This window comes from Dendropsophus ebraccatus, chromosome 5 (genome assembly GCF_027789765.1).
Source record: "Dendropsophus ebraccatus isolate aDenEbr1 chromosome 5, aDenEbr1.pat, whole genome shotgun sequence".
Lineage (NCBI taxonomy): Eukaryota > Metazoa > Chordata > Amphibia > Anura > Hylidae > Dendropsophus > Dendropsophus ebraccatus.
In genome coordinates, this window is record NC_091458.1 from 35020132 (window position 1) to 35035681 (window position 15550).

A 15550-nucleotide genomic window follows, 5' to 3' on the forward strand; every position below is an offset into this window, starting at 1 on the left:
AGCCCTGGCCTGACAGAGATACAGATACTAAGGGTCCTATAAGAATTAGCGTTTTTTAACGATTAACGACTACGATCGTTGACTCCATATGATCCCAGCAAAAGAATGAACAGTGTGCAATTGCACTGAACGATTAGTGAACAAATGCGGAATTACAGCGAACGATTGATGATGATTTTAGGGTCAGATCTAAAATCAACGATCAATGTCAGACAATCGATTTTTGCCTCGATCGTTGCCTGCACTTACAAAGGACGATTATCATTTAAACTCGAACGATATAACGATTTTTTGCAGGGTAATTGTCCCCTGTAATAGGGCCCTAAGCCTCCCCATACGTCTATTCTAATGCATGTTAGCATTAGAATAGACAATAGACTTGGGGAAGTTGCCTGTGTCAGCAGCACTTCAGCTGAGGCACCCTCTAGCAGAGGAAGTAGGGATGTGCCACTGCTGCAGTACTATTGACACATACAGCTTCCCCAAGTGTATTGTTTATTCTAATGCTAACATGCATTAGAATAGACATAAGGGAAGGCTCAGTATTTCACCACTGTATGCAGTCAGGACCATGGCTTGAGCAAACCTGCAGTTTCCAACAAAGCCATTGGTGGTGGCAGAGGGGCCATATCATCCCTCACTGCTGTTACTTAATTAAAATATATTGTAAAGTTATGTAACTTTAAGAAATATAAAGAACAAAACCAAAATGTCGGTATTCCTATTTAAAGACTGCGCTCACACCTACAGGATCCGCAGCAGATCCACAAAAGATTTGATGGCCCAGATTTGATGCTGTGTTCAGTTATTTAGTTATTTACATTGATATCTGAGCCATCAAATCTGCTGCGGATCCTGTACTTGTGAACGCACCCATAGTGTCAATGGCTGTTTGGCAAACTGCTGTTTCCTGCAAAATTGCTCCGCCACTGACAATTTACACTAAATTTAGAAAACTTACTGACTTCACTGACTTGCTAGTCAGGGCAGTTTGCGAATGAACGGCGGCCTTACATCTGCCTCATTTTATCCACAGCATGAGAACTCTTGGTTGTTTTTCGAGATGTAAAACGTTTATTTTGCATCTCAAAAAAATCCCCCTAAAAGTCTTTCTTTTTTGTTAATGAGTTCTACTGAATGAAAAAATGAGATGCTAGTTCACATCCAGTAAAATTTTAAAACCATAACTTTACAGTCTTTTTCACATTTTTTGTGGGCAGTTTTTAGGCCAGAAAAACAGCTGGTTTGCTAAGTGTGTAATATGATTGCTGCAACAAAAAGAAGGACACCTGAAAAGACGAGATGAGCGAATCTTGAGCGCGCTCGGGCCGCTCCGAACCCGAGCATGCGGCATTTGATTACTGGTGGCTAAAGAAGTTGGATGCAGCCCTAGGGAAAACATGGAAACAGCCTATGGTCTATGGCTGTATCTATATCTTTTAGGCAGCCTCAGGACTGCATCCAACTGCTTCAACCACTGGTTATTTGGTAACCAAATGTCATCAACTTAAGTTCAGAGGGACACGAGCGCCCTCGAGACTCGCTCATCTCTAGACAAAAGAAGCTTTAGAAAATGTGAAAAAATGGATCAAGTAATGGATCACAATGTCTTTTTTGTGGCTGAAAATATGCATGCACATGAATAAAAAAATTTAATTAAATTAATAACAATTGCACTCACGGCATCTATAATGACGGAGTCTGGCGTTCGGCCGGTGAATACATAGCCCAGCTTTTTTGCACCTTTTACTAGTGCTCCTTCATCTGCAGAACACAATTAGATTATGATTATATTAATGCCTTACAATAAATTCACATGAGTTATTTTTTATTGGTTCTGGGGCTTCTGATTTTCAGTGAAGAGATAAGTGGTGTAGGAGAATTATCTTCAGGCAAGACTCCATGGGAAAGATGTATGCAAATCAGCTCTCCATGATAAGGAAGACAATTGTCACTTACTAGCTAAAGGCCCTATTACACAGAACGATTGTCGGCTGTCTTCGTCCGATATCGGCCGTTACAGACGATAATTGTGCCGTGTAATAGAAGGCAACGATCAGCCGTCATGAACGATGTTGAAAGACAAACGACTGTGATCGCAGCGATATGCTGCCAATGCTCCGAGGAATAGGAGCAGCGGCAGCAAACCGCCGCTATGCTCTATGGGTTGCCCGGACAATCTAATGATCACCCGGGCAGCCCCACCGCAGCTTCCCACGGCCTCCCCTGCACTTACCAGCTCACGGGGAACGAGGAGCAAATGAGCGCTGTCAGCCTCCATGTCGCCCCGTGTAATAGGGGCTTTAAGCAGAATAACACCCCATAAGAAGGGTCACTCACCTGGGGAGGAGGCCTGATAGATAATTTTTTCATCCTCTTTTTCGGGGACCACCGTGTGACACACAGCCAGTAATGTAAGGAATTCTTTAATCACCAAAGCTGTCGGCTGAAATAAACATTAGCTATTAGTTATTAATGGGACTGGACAGACCAACACGATGCAATAACATTTACTAGTTGTGAAGGGTCTCAAACTATAGGGGGGAGGGTTAAAGTTTTAGTTCACCCAGAGTTGCAAAGTGCGCCCTTTCATACTGGAGGATCCAACAGTTCCGAGAATAACATCTCACGATTTCAATAAAAATCATGTAATTCTTTATTATGTCTCTAGGGGCGCTGCAGGGAGATTAAACGCTTGCTGCTGGATCAAACTTTTTCTTTCTTAGATTATCTAACCAAAAGGGACTGTCTTGAAAGGATTTTTCTACTACAGTAGGAGATGACATATTACTTGCCTATACCATACTAAAAGAATTAGGTTGGTTAGTCCAACACCCCCCCCCCCCCCCCCCCCCCCCCCCCCCGCTCCAATCAATCTCTAGAACAAGGGGGTCCCAACACTTTTTGGAGCTGGTTTGAAACATAGAAGATTGTAGACTGTAATCCACCCTTATGTTATTTCCTTCCTTATTATTGTATGATTATATATATATATATATGTATTATATATATATATATATATATATATATATATATATATATATATATATATATATACACACACACACACACATACATACACCAGGCAGGTTCCAAATTTGTTCCAAGTATCTACTACTCTTTCAATAAAGTAATATTTTCTCATGTTGCTTCTGATCTTTCTCCAACCAACCAACCAATCTTTCTCCACCTTTTCCTTCTTTCCAGACTATACAGATTTAGTCTTTCCTGGTTTTATCCTTCATACGTTCCACCATTTTTGTAGCCGTCTTTGGACCCGTTCTATTTTCTTAGTATGTTTATGTAGATGAGGTCTCCAGAACTGGACACAGTATTCCAGATGTGGTGTCACTAGAGCTCTATACAGCGGGATCACAATCTCCCTCTTCCTACTGGTTATACCTTTAGCTATACAGCCCAGCATACCACTATATATATAGCCCAGCATTCGATTAGCTTTCCCGACTGCCTGGTTGTACTGGTGACTCCTTTTTTAGAAATCATTTCCCCTAAATCCTTCTCTTCTGAAGTCTTTGCTAACACAGAACTGCTGATACAATACTGCATCAAGTTAAGAGCAACTCTGTAAAGGGAAAATACATCACACATCATGGATATGCTGCAGATTTAGAGCAGATTTATTATTAAAGTAAATAGGGATATCTGCAACAGATCTGCACCATATTTGTGCCATGTGATCATACCCTTAAGAGAGGAGCTTGCTGCAGATTATGGCTATGGTCACACGTAGAATGAGACCGGCCGTTCCGTGACCGTGAGTCCTGATGCGGGCGGATCCATGCACGCCCACATCAGAACTCCCCACTGCACACAATGTAGCGTGCGACTGGAGCCGCTCGCTCCATTGTGTTAACTGACAGGGTGTTCTGCGGACGCTATTCACTGAATAGCGGCCGCAGAAAACTGACATGTCAGTTTTCTACGGCGCCACTAGGGATCCCGGCCGGGATTCCCTCAGTAAGTACCTACGTAGTGTGAACATAGCCAATCAATGTATTTAAAAATCAGCAGGTGCCACAGATTTTGCTGCAGATCTTTGTGGTGGCTACAACCTACGTAAATGCCCACACGGCCTCCTAGCTTTACTATCCCCTAGGCGTATGGATATGACACATAGGTCAAAGCTGCAAAAGTTGTTTTTTTTTATACAATGAAAAAACTTTATTTTTTTTATAGAACAAATAAATCCCTAAAAGACCCAAACACTCTGGTCATATAAGGGTTAAACTGGCTCACTTTCAAGGCGTCCACACTGCAGCCCTGTCAGAAAAAATCCCATTGGAATTAATGTAACAAAACAAAAATAAAATAGTAAAAAAAAATCTAAAATATTATACCGGTTAGCCCTAAATTATAATGACAACCATGAAGACTTCGCCTGAAGGAGCCAAAAGTCTATAAAACTAAAAAGATCTCTCTTTCTACCCACAGTACTAACCACATAAGACTGCAAAAGGTATAAAAATGTGAAAAAGCTAAAAATAACAGGAGAAAGTCCCTGCGACAGTCCTGGGGCTGTCAGTATGGTCTCTGCTGGATAGGATCACATTCCTGACAAATGTGTTTTATAGACATCAGACGCCGCACATACCCATCAAGTGTAACCCTATATATCTCCGCAGATCCACTATATAAGGAATGCCTACAATGCCATAATAACACTAGTTGGCACCAACCCTTTATTCTGTCAGGGTTAGAACCCAATTAAGACGTCTACTTCCCAAACGAAAGGGAAACACTGCATGGAGCAGGGGTACACCACCCATGGCCCACAATGGTGTTTTATATAGATGTAATGATAAAGCTACAAATTAAACAAAAGATGACAAACAGGACAAATACAAGGACTAGCCCCAATTGTTCCTAATATTTTCATGACCCTTACCTAAACTCTACCTCCACTGTCCCAGGAGTAGTCCTTACTCAGATAACAGAAACCATTCCCTGACTGTTCTGTTTTAACACGTCAGTATCTGCGCCCTTCCTAAGAGATACCACTATCTGGAAATACGTACAGGAATTGACAGCCAGGTCAGTATCGGACTGGCCCACCAAAGGACCGGAGGATCCACCGATGGGCCCCCAGCTTTATACCCTGCACTAACATTGACTGACATGTTGTTTCTCAATGGTTCTTCATTGGTGGGCCCCCAGGATCATTTCCTCTGGTGGGCCCCTGATACCCCAGTCTGGTACTGAGCCGGATGATATAATGTCCTTGGTGAATGAGTACCTCCACACTATGAGGTTGGGTTATTGCATTCATATTACAGTCCCGGCCCAGCAGTGGAGTCATCAGACTCTTATCAGGCAAAAATCTATGGCTGTTATACAGATGCAAAATTACGTATAAAAAAAAACTCATAGGGGAGTGTCTGCTCAACCCCAATAGAGGCTGCAGAGCTGAATCCTCCAAACTGTAGTACAAATAGATGAAACTTGAGCCAGCACCCCAAATGTCCCTAAAAATTTTCTTACAGCAATTCATTAAAATGCAAAATCACCATAAAGTCCATCAAATTGCAGCAAGGAGGTAAACGTGGAAGTCAGAGATGGTCAACCAACCACCACTGATCTCTAGACCATACTTTCTCTTCCCATGCAACTCTGGTCTCTTCCCATGCAACTCTGGTCTCTTCCCACATTGGTAGTAGAGAGTTTAGGCAGTATTACACACAATGATTTAAAGGGAGAAGCAAGGGCTGAGCTGTCAGGTCATCACTCACTTACCCCTCAGTCCCCCCTTAGATCGTCCAAAGGGGCCCATTAAAGTCAATAGTGGTCTGGTGCCGTTGCTGTCATGAACGTGCTGTTTCAGCATGTTGAAACACCACAATCGTTCTTTTAACATGCACTATTACACCAAATAATTATAGATCGCAACTGCCAGTAATTGGCCAAGTACGGCCAATTATCATTTGGTGTAATAGGGTCTTTTTTAACTGTAGATGAATGTCCAGAATAAGAACCCCATATATTAAATAGGTATTCTCATCTTAGCTTGTTATTCCCAATACACAAGGTAGGGTATAAGAAGCCGATTGCTGGGGGTCCGCCTACTGGAACCCTCACAATCTTGGGAACAGGATGGAATTGTGCTGCAAACGCTTCTGGAAGCATTCAGCGGTCCCATAGAGAATAAATGGAGTGCAGGCTACGTTGGCCGCATGGGTGCACTGTATGCTCCATTCATTGTGGGACAATTGCATCACCATCTTCGGGGTCCTGGCAGTCAGCTTGTTATCCCATTGCCTTTATAGATGTGGGATAACAAACAGTGGGAATACTCCTTTAAATCTGAATTTTCAATGTGGTATTTAATAGATATTTTAAAATTAGGTTATACACATTACATGTTAACAGGTCCCATTTAGCCTTCATGTAATCTACAGAATATCTACAGGTAAAGAAGAACCTCGATGGCAAGCCATCTGCACTCAGGGGAAACAAAAATCAAGCATGTTGGATTTTAACATTCCTGGTAAAGTGTTTGGATAGGTATCTGGCGGTGGCTTAGGCTTACCGTTTAACCAATAGACATGCATATGTTGGAATGATTGTAGGGTGCACTTACTGGGGGGAGGGTCAGGTATTGATTGACATGTGTATATGCGGCTTTATACAGTCACTTGTGTAATGGAAAGTTGTCCCTTTCCATGTGTCAGTACTTACACTTTCCCCCTCGATGTTTTGGAATAGCTTTGGGTCATCAAAGTCACAGGATTCGCTTGTTGTTGGTAACTGACTGAGGATAAATTATGAGATCACTGTTATTACCTTTTTTTATAAAGTTCTGAACACAGAAACATAAAAAAAACTGCTATGTACACCAGGACACACAGGTTTCAGCCACAGTAAGAATGGAACTCACAGAATAACTCCCACACTGGGATGATTAGCACCTCCGTGCTTAGACCAAAAATCACAGATAGGGGTGCAACTACTTAAAAAATAACCTTTCATCTAATGACTGATAAAAATAGAACGACCCCACATTACAAACACAATCATGGTCACCAGAACCACTTAGGAGCGATCACCAGCCGGTAATACTCCTTAACCACCACTGGACTGCGCCAGACAAGACAAACCAGCTATAAGTGAAATAAAAACCGGCAATCTCTCCTATCCATGGTCTTCTGTCGGCTGGTAATATCCAGTGATGTGTAGGAAGAAGCCGTGTCAGCGTATCATCTGTAGCAAGTCCTTGACCCTAGCAATCCCTAAGGTGTCAAGTCTGCCGGCTCTCCCTCCTCGCTCAGGGCTTTAGGAGTTAACCCTTGGTGGATCGGGTTACCTCCACCCCGTGCTATCCCTTTGTAACTGCCCCTATGATACCAAGTCTGTGTTCTGTGTCCCCCTCCAACGATCGTTTCAGCCAGTTTGCTGGGATCTTCAGGGAGCGTAGGCATCAGGGTAGGACATCTGTATCGGCGTCAGGCAGGGTACTGTTAGCGTTACTGCTACAGTGGTAGCTAGTACGCTCTGTCCACTCTCGCTGGTGTGCGTAGAGCGCTGGAGTGCAGGGCAATGGCTCCTCGGAGGGGCAGTTACAAAGGGATAGCACGGGGTGGAGGTTACCGGATCCACCAAGGGTTAACTCCTAAAGCCCTGAGCGAGGAGGGAGAGCCGGCAAACTTGACACCTTAGGGATTGCTAGGGTCAAGGAGTTTGCTACAGATGATATGCTGACGCAGCTTCTTCCTACACATCACTGGATATTAACAGCTGACAGAAGACCATGGATAGGTGAGATTGCCGGTTTTTATTTCACTTATAGCTGGTTTGTCTTGTCTGGCGCAGTCCAGTGGTGGTTAAGGAGTATTACCGGCTGGTGATCGCTCCTAAGTGGTTCTGGTGACCACAATTGTGTTTGTAATGTGGGGTCAATCTATTTTATCAGTCATTAGAATAAAGGTTATTTTTTAAGTAGTTGCACCCCTATCTGTGATTTTGTTTACAGTAAGAATGGACTGCCATAGTAGATGCAATAACAATAATACAATAAAACTAAAAGTATAACCTCGGGTGACTAATCGGAGACCTGGTGTTATGGCCATGACCATAATAGCTGTTAGCACACCCCCTGTATGGTGGCACACAGATCCCCTATAGGTCTTTAGTTCAGAGCTAGAGGCACACAGACTGCTACGGTATATGATTCCCATAAGAAACCATTGTCTTCCATAGAATCAATACTTTAAGGGAGAATTTCCTGCTTAATATAACATGCAATGAAGATATCAAAGATATCAAATATTCATAATATTGCCATGTGTTTAAAGGGTTGCTGCCTTCTAGAAACAGCATGACTCTTGTCCTCAGTTTGGGTGTGGTTTGGCAGTTGAGTTGCATTAAAATAAACAGAGATGAAATGTAATATAACCTGAGGACTGCGGTGGTGCTGTTTTTGCAAGAACGTAGCAGTGATTGTTTAAATCCTGGATAACCCCTTTAAGGTCTTACTCCATATTCACACAGCAGTATATTTGGTAGTATTTTCCATTAGTGATTATAAGTTATCACCAAAGGTAGGTCCAAAAAACACTATAGCATACTCCTGCATTTTTGCTCCCGTCCTGTTTTTGGCTTACAAACAGTGATATACAATGTTAATCAAATTACACAAGTGTTAACATGGCCCTAGTGGAACATGTAATTCCATAAAATACTGTGAATGAGAAAGTAGTTGGCTAAAAATCTGAAGGTCACCAATATCTTAGCCCCGGAAAACTCTTTGAACAGTGGCATTACTGTACAGTACATATACATAATTTTTTTGCAGCCAGGAACCATGGACTAAGAAAAGCGGCACATCCATGGATGAATTTTACACAGCAACCTCTGCCAATGATGGAGTTTTTTAAATTTCTTTTTTTTTAGGTAGAAAAGAATACAGACACTCACCGGTCCTCTTTATTCCTTTATCCTAACACTAAACACATGTAAGTAAAACAAGCCATGAGTCAGGTAGTTGTGGCTATACCGGGATGGAGCTTAAACATCTTGGTTCTTGGTTCTGTAAAGATGCGGAATGGCCATCCTGGTGTAACCACAGCTCCATGGCTGGTTTTACTTACATGTGTTTAGTGTTAGGCTAAAGGAATAAAGAGGACCAGTGAGTGTCTGTATTCTTTTCTATCTTAAAAAAAGGGAATTGTTCATGTTCGGACTGTGAGTGGAGCATCGCAGAGTCTATATTACAGGTGCCTAGCATCAATTAATCCATAGGACATAGTGGGGCACTACTGCTGGTCTTTTTCATTTCTTTGCATGGATTTTCCTAAATCCTTTTTTCTAAAATCTGTTTTAGGCTTTGTTCACACATAGTATTTCTGTCAGTCTTTTGGTCCGTCTTCTTAAACCAAAACCAGGAGTTGTTGAAAATACAGAAGGTGTGCAAATCTTTCCATTATAATTTTGACCTGTCACTTCCACTCCTGGTTTTGGTTAAAAAAAAGACTAACCAAAGGACTGACGGAAATACTGTGTGTGAACATAGCCTTTAAGTGATCCTATTAACCCTTCTTACATTTCATCGGTTCAGAGTGTCAACTAGGCGGGGCTTCACGGCAGTTGGGCCTCATCTCCTGGCTGGGGAGAGGGCCCAAATGTCATGAAGCCACGCCTAGTTGACATTGTCTACCAATGAAATGAAGCCATTTTACAGTAGTAAGGAGACACGGACAAGTTCTATAAAGGAATATATTGAGTGAGGAGAATGGCACATATTCCAACTACAGGCATTTATTACTTAATAATGTATCCAATTTCTCACATTTTATCCAACTTGTCCAATTTTCTCACATTATAAGTTCTTGTGAGCTCTTGCGGTTCTCACTCCTCTTGTGACTCCTACTTCCTAATAGATTGTACGCTCTTGCGAGCAGGGCCCTGGTACTTCAATGACTGGCACTACTTTGCATCCTGCTACTTCCATTATAACTACACACTACTAGTATTCAGTACACAACAAAAACAAGGAAGACAATGCAAATACACAACATAACAATCCCAATCACATTCAATTAATGGGGTATTCCTATGTGGGAAAGAGGGTTCCCCGATCCCATCAAACAGTGTTACAGTGCCACCACCTGAACCCCTTCTTTCCCAAATAGGAATACCTCTTTAATGGAAACACTAAGTAAGATTTATAAGAAAAGAGTGTAAGAATACTTAGGGAGTCACCCAATCAGGTCACTGCTTTTCCTTTCCAATGTATGTACAAAAAGTGAAAGCTGTAATCTGATTGGTTGATGAACAAAAAGGAACAGTTATTAAAACAGTCTAAATGGAAAAATTGTTGCCTACAGCAACCAATCACAGCGCAGCTCTCATTTTCAAGAGGAGAACATGAAATGAAAGCTACACTGTGATTGGTTGCTATGGGCAACAAAGACAGCCATTCTTTTAGACAGGTTCATAAAACTCCTCCCACTGTTTTCATGTGCACTCCTTTTTATAATTCTTCCTAACTACCGAAAAGGGCTCTACACTTTATTAAACTGATGGGCAACAGTCAGTGCAATTTTCATATACACTATATATTTCGCAGTGGGGTAGCTGTATTAGATCCCCTCCTTAAAGGGCATGTATCACCTAGATATTCTTTTACTGATTAGAGCTACGCACAAACATATACTTTTTTTTCTAATCTGTTACTATTTTCTGATTAGAATTTTAATATTTTTTTTTTGTATGTTATTATGGGGGCAGCCATCTTGCCAGAGCTGTTTCTAACAGCATTTAGTGACATGCTTTACAGTAAACTACATAGATATATATGACACTAGAAATGACCTGTTCTATTGAGATAAATGTAAAACATTATGTAAAACATGAGAGTTACTTCTGAAGCAGTCATTCTCTGGGAAGCTGCTATTGTCTTAGGGTGCCATGCATTCCACCACCTGTCCCCGCTCGCTCCCCGTGCACATCTTCGTCCGTCCCATAGACTCCATTCTATGGTCAGGCGGATTCTGTCGTCCACCCAAAGAATTGACAAGTCAATTCTTTGGGCGGACGGCGGAATCTGCCTGTGCATAGAATGGGGTCAATGGCACGGGTGGAGATGCGCGAAGGTGGGGACAAGTGGCGGAATCCGCAGCGGGTTATCCGCCCGGACTGCATAGTGTGAACACACCCTTATACCAATGCCATCTATATACTGATGTCATCTGTTGCTATAACGCTGTACAGATCACTTTACAGCACCCTCCTCCTTATCACCACAGACAGAACAAAAAGTCTCAGCTTAGTTATAGACTCAGTGGTGAGAATGAAACCTACACGATACAAAGATTTTTGTATAATATAGAAGTAAAATGGAAAATTAGAAAAAACATAACCAAAAATTCCTAAAAATATGCCTAACATAAAAACGTGATTTAAAACAACAGGTCACATTCTGATGACACCTTCCCTATAAGACCTTATCTAAGACGTGCTTACAAATAAGTTACAGAATAATATATAGAATAGGTTCTAAAGAGAGAAAGCTTTCCTCCTTCTAGATTAGAGCTAATTTGCATATTTGTTTCCCAGACAGCATTGAATGACTGGGCAGTCTCCGCAAGGAGAAATGCAATCTCCTTAAAATAGGTGCTCCCCTGTTGATGCCTATTCTACTGAAACCCATGATCAGTGCATAGGAGCAGGATTGGGATGAAGTGTTTAAGAAAGTTGCATCAATTCCTGTTTCTAAATCACCATGGTAATATAATGTAGAGCCCCTTTAATTATTTCTACCAATACGACTAGCAGGTTGATTTCCTGCCTGTTGCATCTTACTGCATTCTTCTAGAACTCTCTCCATACTGTATAGGGGTACGTAACTCTCTATATTTAAAAGAAAAAGAGGAAAACACATAATCATTTTAGTCCAAGAATAAGAGGATATGTCAACAGTCACATCCAGGCTTGTACTTTAATCTACAGAATCGGGGGGGGTCCACAAGGATATAAAAATGCCTGAGCTGGAGGAAAATCTGTTTGATTATGCAAGATCATTTAAGTAAACCCCAAAGAAGACGGACACCTCATCAGTGGATGTCATTGGGGTCTGCGACTTGTCCCGTGCACACACACATGAATGCATGTGGTCATAGAGAATAAGGTATACATATGGCGATGAGGAGGGAGGAAGTCAAACACGCTGTTCTGTGAAGCCTCGAGTGGATTAAGAGTCTGCTAAGAAATACTACACAGTATAAACCTTTCAGCTTTGAAAGAAGAAGCCCTGGCACGGGCTAAATGGAATATCTGCAGCCAGATTTCACTAAATATGGGCCTGCTGACCACTAATGACAGTGCGGCCAATGTTCAGAACAGGCAGAATCTGCCAGGAACGGCTCTGTGTTCAGCATAAATGATCATGGCTTAAGCAGTTCACCATTACATAAGGAAGGCCCAGCTCCAGTAACAGGCCTTCTGGACCATCTATAACAATTGTCCCATTTTTTCCCATAGTAACAGATTATTAATGTAAAGCAGTGATAAAAAGCCTAAAAAAACATAAAAAAGGTTATTTTCAATGTATGTTGTTGCATGTAAAATAAACAGGCCGGCCTGAGAAAAAGGGGGGAAAGCAGGTTTAAAGTGTCCTCTGCCAGGAGGCCTACAAGACACCCCTCTGTTACACGCTCTAGGCCTCGTCTGGCACCGGATTAAGGAATGAAATAATTGTGTGTGGAGAATAAATACAAAGATTAAAGCAGTTTTATTATACAAACATATCAAATAGTCAGGGCTTCGGGTATTTCGCAAAGTGGCTCATTGGAAATGGAAGAAACGAGGTTGTCTAACACCGGGATTTTTATAAATTATGAAATTATGACTCATACAAATGGTTTCTGACAAAAGATCAGATTTAGGGGCTGACATGGAGTTCCTGGGTTGGTGGAACTAGTAGAACAGTTGTGGTTCTTTAACTGTTGAGAAACTACTAGACTTCCTCTACTTCTACCATGACTTCTCATGACTGAGTGTTTCTAGAGTTCTATGACTTCTATGAGTGTGAAAGAACACTAGGAGTTGTAGTGTCCCTGTAATAGAATGCTAGGAGTTGTAGTGTCCCTGTAATAGAATGCTAGGAGTTGTAGTGCCCCTGTATTAGAATGCTAGGAGTTGTAGTGTCCCTGTAAACGAATGCTAAGTAAGAGTTTTAGTGTCCCTGTAAAAGAATGCTAGGAGTTGTAGTGTCCCTGTAAGAGAATGCTAGGAGTTGTAGTGTCCCTGTAAACGAATGCTAGGAGTTGTAGTGTCCCTGTAAAAGAATGCTAGGAGTTGTAGTGTCCCTGTAATAGAATGCTAGGAGTTGTAGCGTCCCTGTAAAAGAATGCTAGGAGTTGTAGCGTTCCTGTAATAGAATGCTAGGAGTTGTAGCGTCCCTGTAAACGAATGCTAGGAGTTGTAGCGTTCCTGAAATAGAATGCTAGGAGTTGTAGTGTCCCTGTAAACGAATGCTAGGAGTTGTAGTGTCCCTGTAAACGAATGCTAAGTAAGAGTTTTAGTGTCCCTGTAAAAGAATGCTAGGAGTTGTAGTGTCCCTGTAAGAGAATGCTAGGAGTTGTAGTGTCCCTGTAAGAGAATGCTAGGAGTTGTAGTGTCCCTGTAAGAGAATGCTAGGAGTTGTAGCGTCCCTGTAAAAGAATGCTAGGCGTTGTAGTGTTCCTGTAAAAGAATGCTAGGAGTTGTAGTGTCCCTGTAAGAGAATGCTAGGAGTTGTAGTGTCCCTGTAAGAGAATGCTAGGAGTTGTAGTGTCCCTGTAAGAGAATGCTAGGAGTTGTAGTGTCCCTGTAAGAGAATGCTAGGAGTTGTAGCGTTCCTGTAATAGAATGCTAGGAGTTGTAGTGTCCCTGTAAACGAATGCTAGGAGTTGTAGTGTCCCTGTAAACGAATGCTAAGTAAGAGTTGTAGTGTCCCTGTAAGAGAATGCTAGGAGTTGTAGTGTCCCTGTAAGAGAATGCTTGGAGTTGTAGTGTCCCTGTAAGATAATGCTAGGAGTTGTAGTGGCCCTGTAAGAGAATGCTAGGAGTTGTAGTGTCCCTATAAAAGAATGCTAGGAGTTGTAGTGTCCCTGTAAGAGAATGCTAGGAGTTGTAGTGTCCCTGTAAGAGAATGCTTGGAGTTGTAGTGTCCCTGTAAGAGAATGCTAGGAGTTGTAGTGTCCCTGTAAGAGAATGCTAGGAGTTGTAGTGTCCCTGTAAGAGAATGCTTGGAGTTTTGGTATATTGTCTGCTTGCAGACTACTGTTATAAAACCCTAAGGGTGAGACCACAGAAGTGGCAAGTTGCATGCAGAGGCAATGTGCTGCCATTGTCTGTTTGCCCAAAAATTGTTTAGTTACCGGCTGACACATTTCAGGCACATGTGCCAGACATTTGTGTGATCTTAACCTTAACCCTGAAACTTATGGCACAGGTGTCCCCAGGTGCCAATCCTATAAATGTCTTAAGACTTTTAAGACAAAGGTCCTTTAAGACAAAGGTCCACCCTTAAAAAAATCTTACTTTTTTTCTAATGTAACTGAATTAATTTTTTTTTTCCCTTCAGGAATTTCTGAAATTGGTGCACGGTATTAAAGGGGTTATCCAGCGCTACAAAAACATGGCCACTTTTGCCCTGCTCTTGTCTTCAGGTCAGGTAAGGTTTGCAATTAAGCTCCATTTACTTCAATGGAACTGAGTTACAAACCCCACCCAATCTGGAGACAAGAGCAGGGCAAAGTGGCCATGTTTTTGTAGCGCTGGATAACCCCTTTAAGAAAACAAGCTCTAAAGGCAAAAAATGTATGTACGTATTTTAACAAATGTACATAATTTTCAACCTGAAAACAACATGATGATAAGAGATAATTACCTTATTACGTAATTAATAACAAAAAATGTCAGTTTGTTATCAAACATACTCACCTCACTGATTTCCCACCCTTCCTGTACCGGCACTTCCTGGTCTTATCACCCTCTACTTCCTCTCAGCACAGACCGGAGACAGCTGCAGCCAATGACTGGGCACAATGTTGATCCTCTAGTCTGTACTTGGCTGCAGCTGTTACATGTCTAGGAGAGACCAGGAAATGCACAGACTGCAGGACTGGGGAAGTGACTGAACAGGAGTGGCAGGGGAATTGGTGAGTAAGACTTCTTTTAATATTTTACACAATTCTAAGCCATATAAAAAAACAACCTTTTAAGTTGAAAATAACTATAATATACATTGGCTACAATTCTACGAATTAACATAAAAAATAAATAAATAAATAAAATAAATAAGTTTTGACAATTACCTGAAATCTTCAGAGGAGCGCTCCCTCTCAAATTCTGGAAAGTGTCTTCCAGATAGGTGGAAATAAGAAAAAGAGTAAAATACATGGAGAAAGGTTTCATGCACACTCTGAAATTACTTTAATTTAAAATCGAATAATTCAATATTTCCTGGTAACTCATGAACCCAAAGCCGTAAAGTAAGGGGGGGGGGGGTAATCATGCAGAACAGACCACTATAACAATAATGGCAGCATGTAAC

At 41.6% G+C, this 15550-nt stretch overlaps 1 protein-coding gene across 3 annotated transcripts in view; it reads right to left on the reverse strand.

The window, feature by feature from the left end:
- The window catches only part of ATP8A2 (ATPase phospholipid transporting 8A2), a 476575-nt gene that overhangs the window by 349758 nt on the left and 111267 nt on the right, over positions 1-15550 (reverse strand). For all 3 annotated transcript variants that reach the window (XM_069969843.1, XM_069969844.1, XM_069969845.1), the window contains 4 exons: positions 15312-15356; positions 6694-6766; positions 2341-2446; positions 1682-1764 (listed from right to left, as the gene is read on the reverse strand). In XM_069969843.1, coding sequence (XP_069825944.1) covers positions 1682-1764; positions 2341-2446; positions 6694-6766; positions 15312-15356 — 307 coding nt within the window. The remainder of the gene's footprint in view (positions 1-1681; positions 1765-2340; positions 2447-6693; positions 6767-15311; positions 15357-15550) is intronic.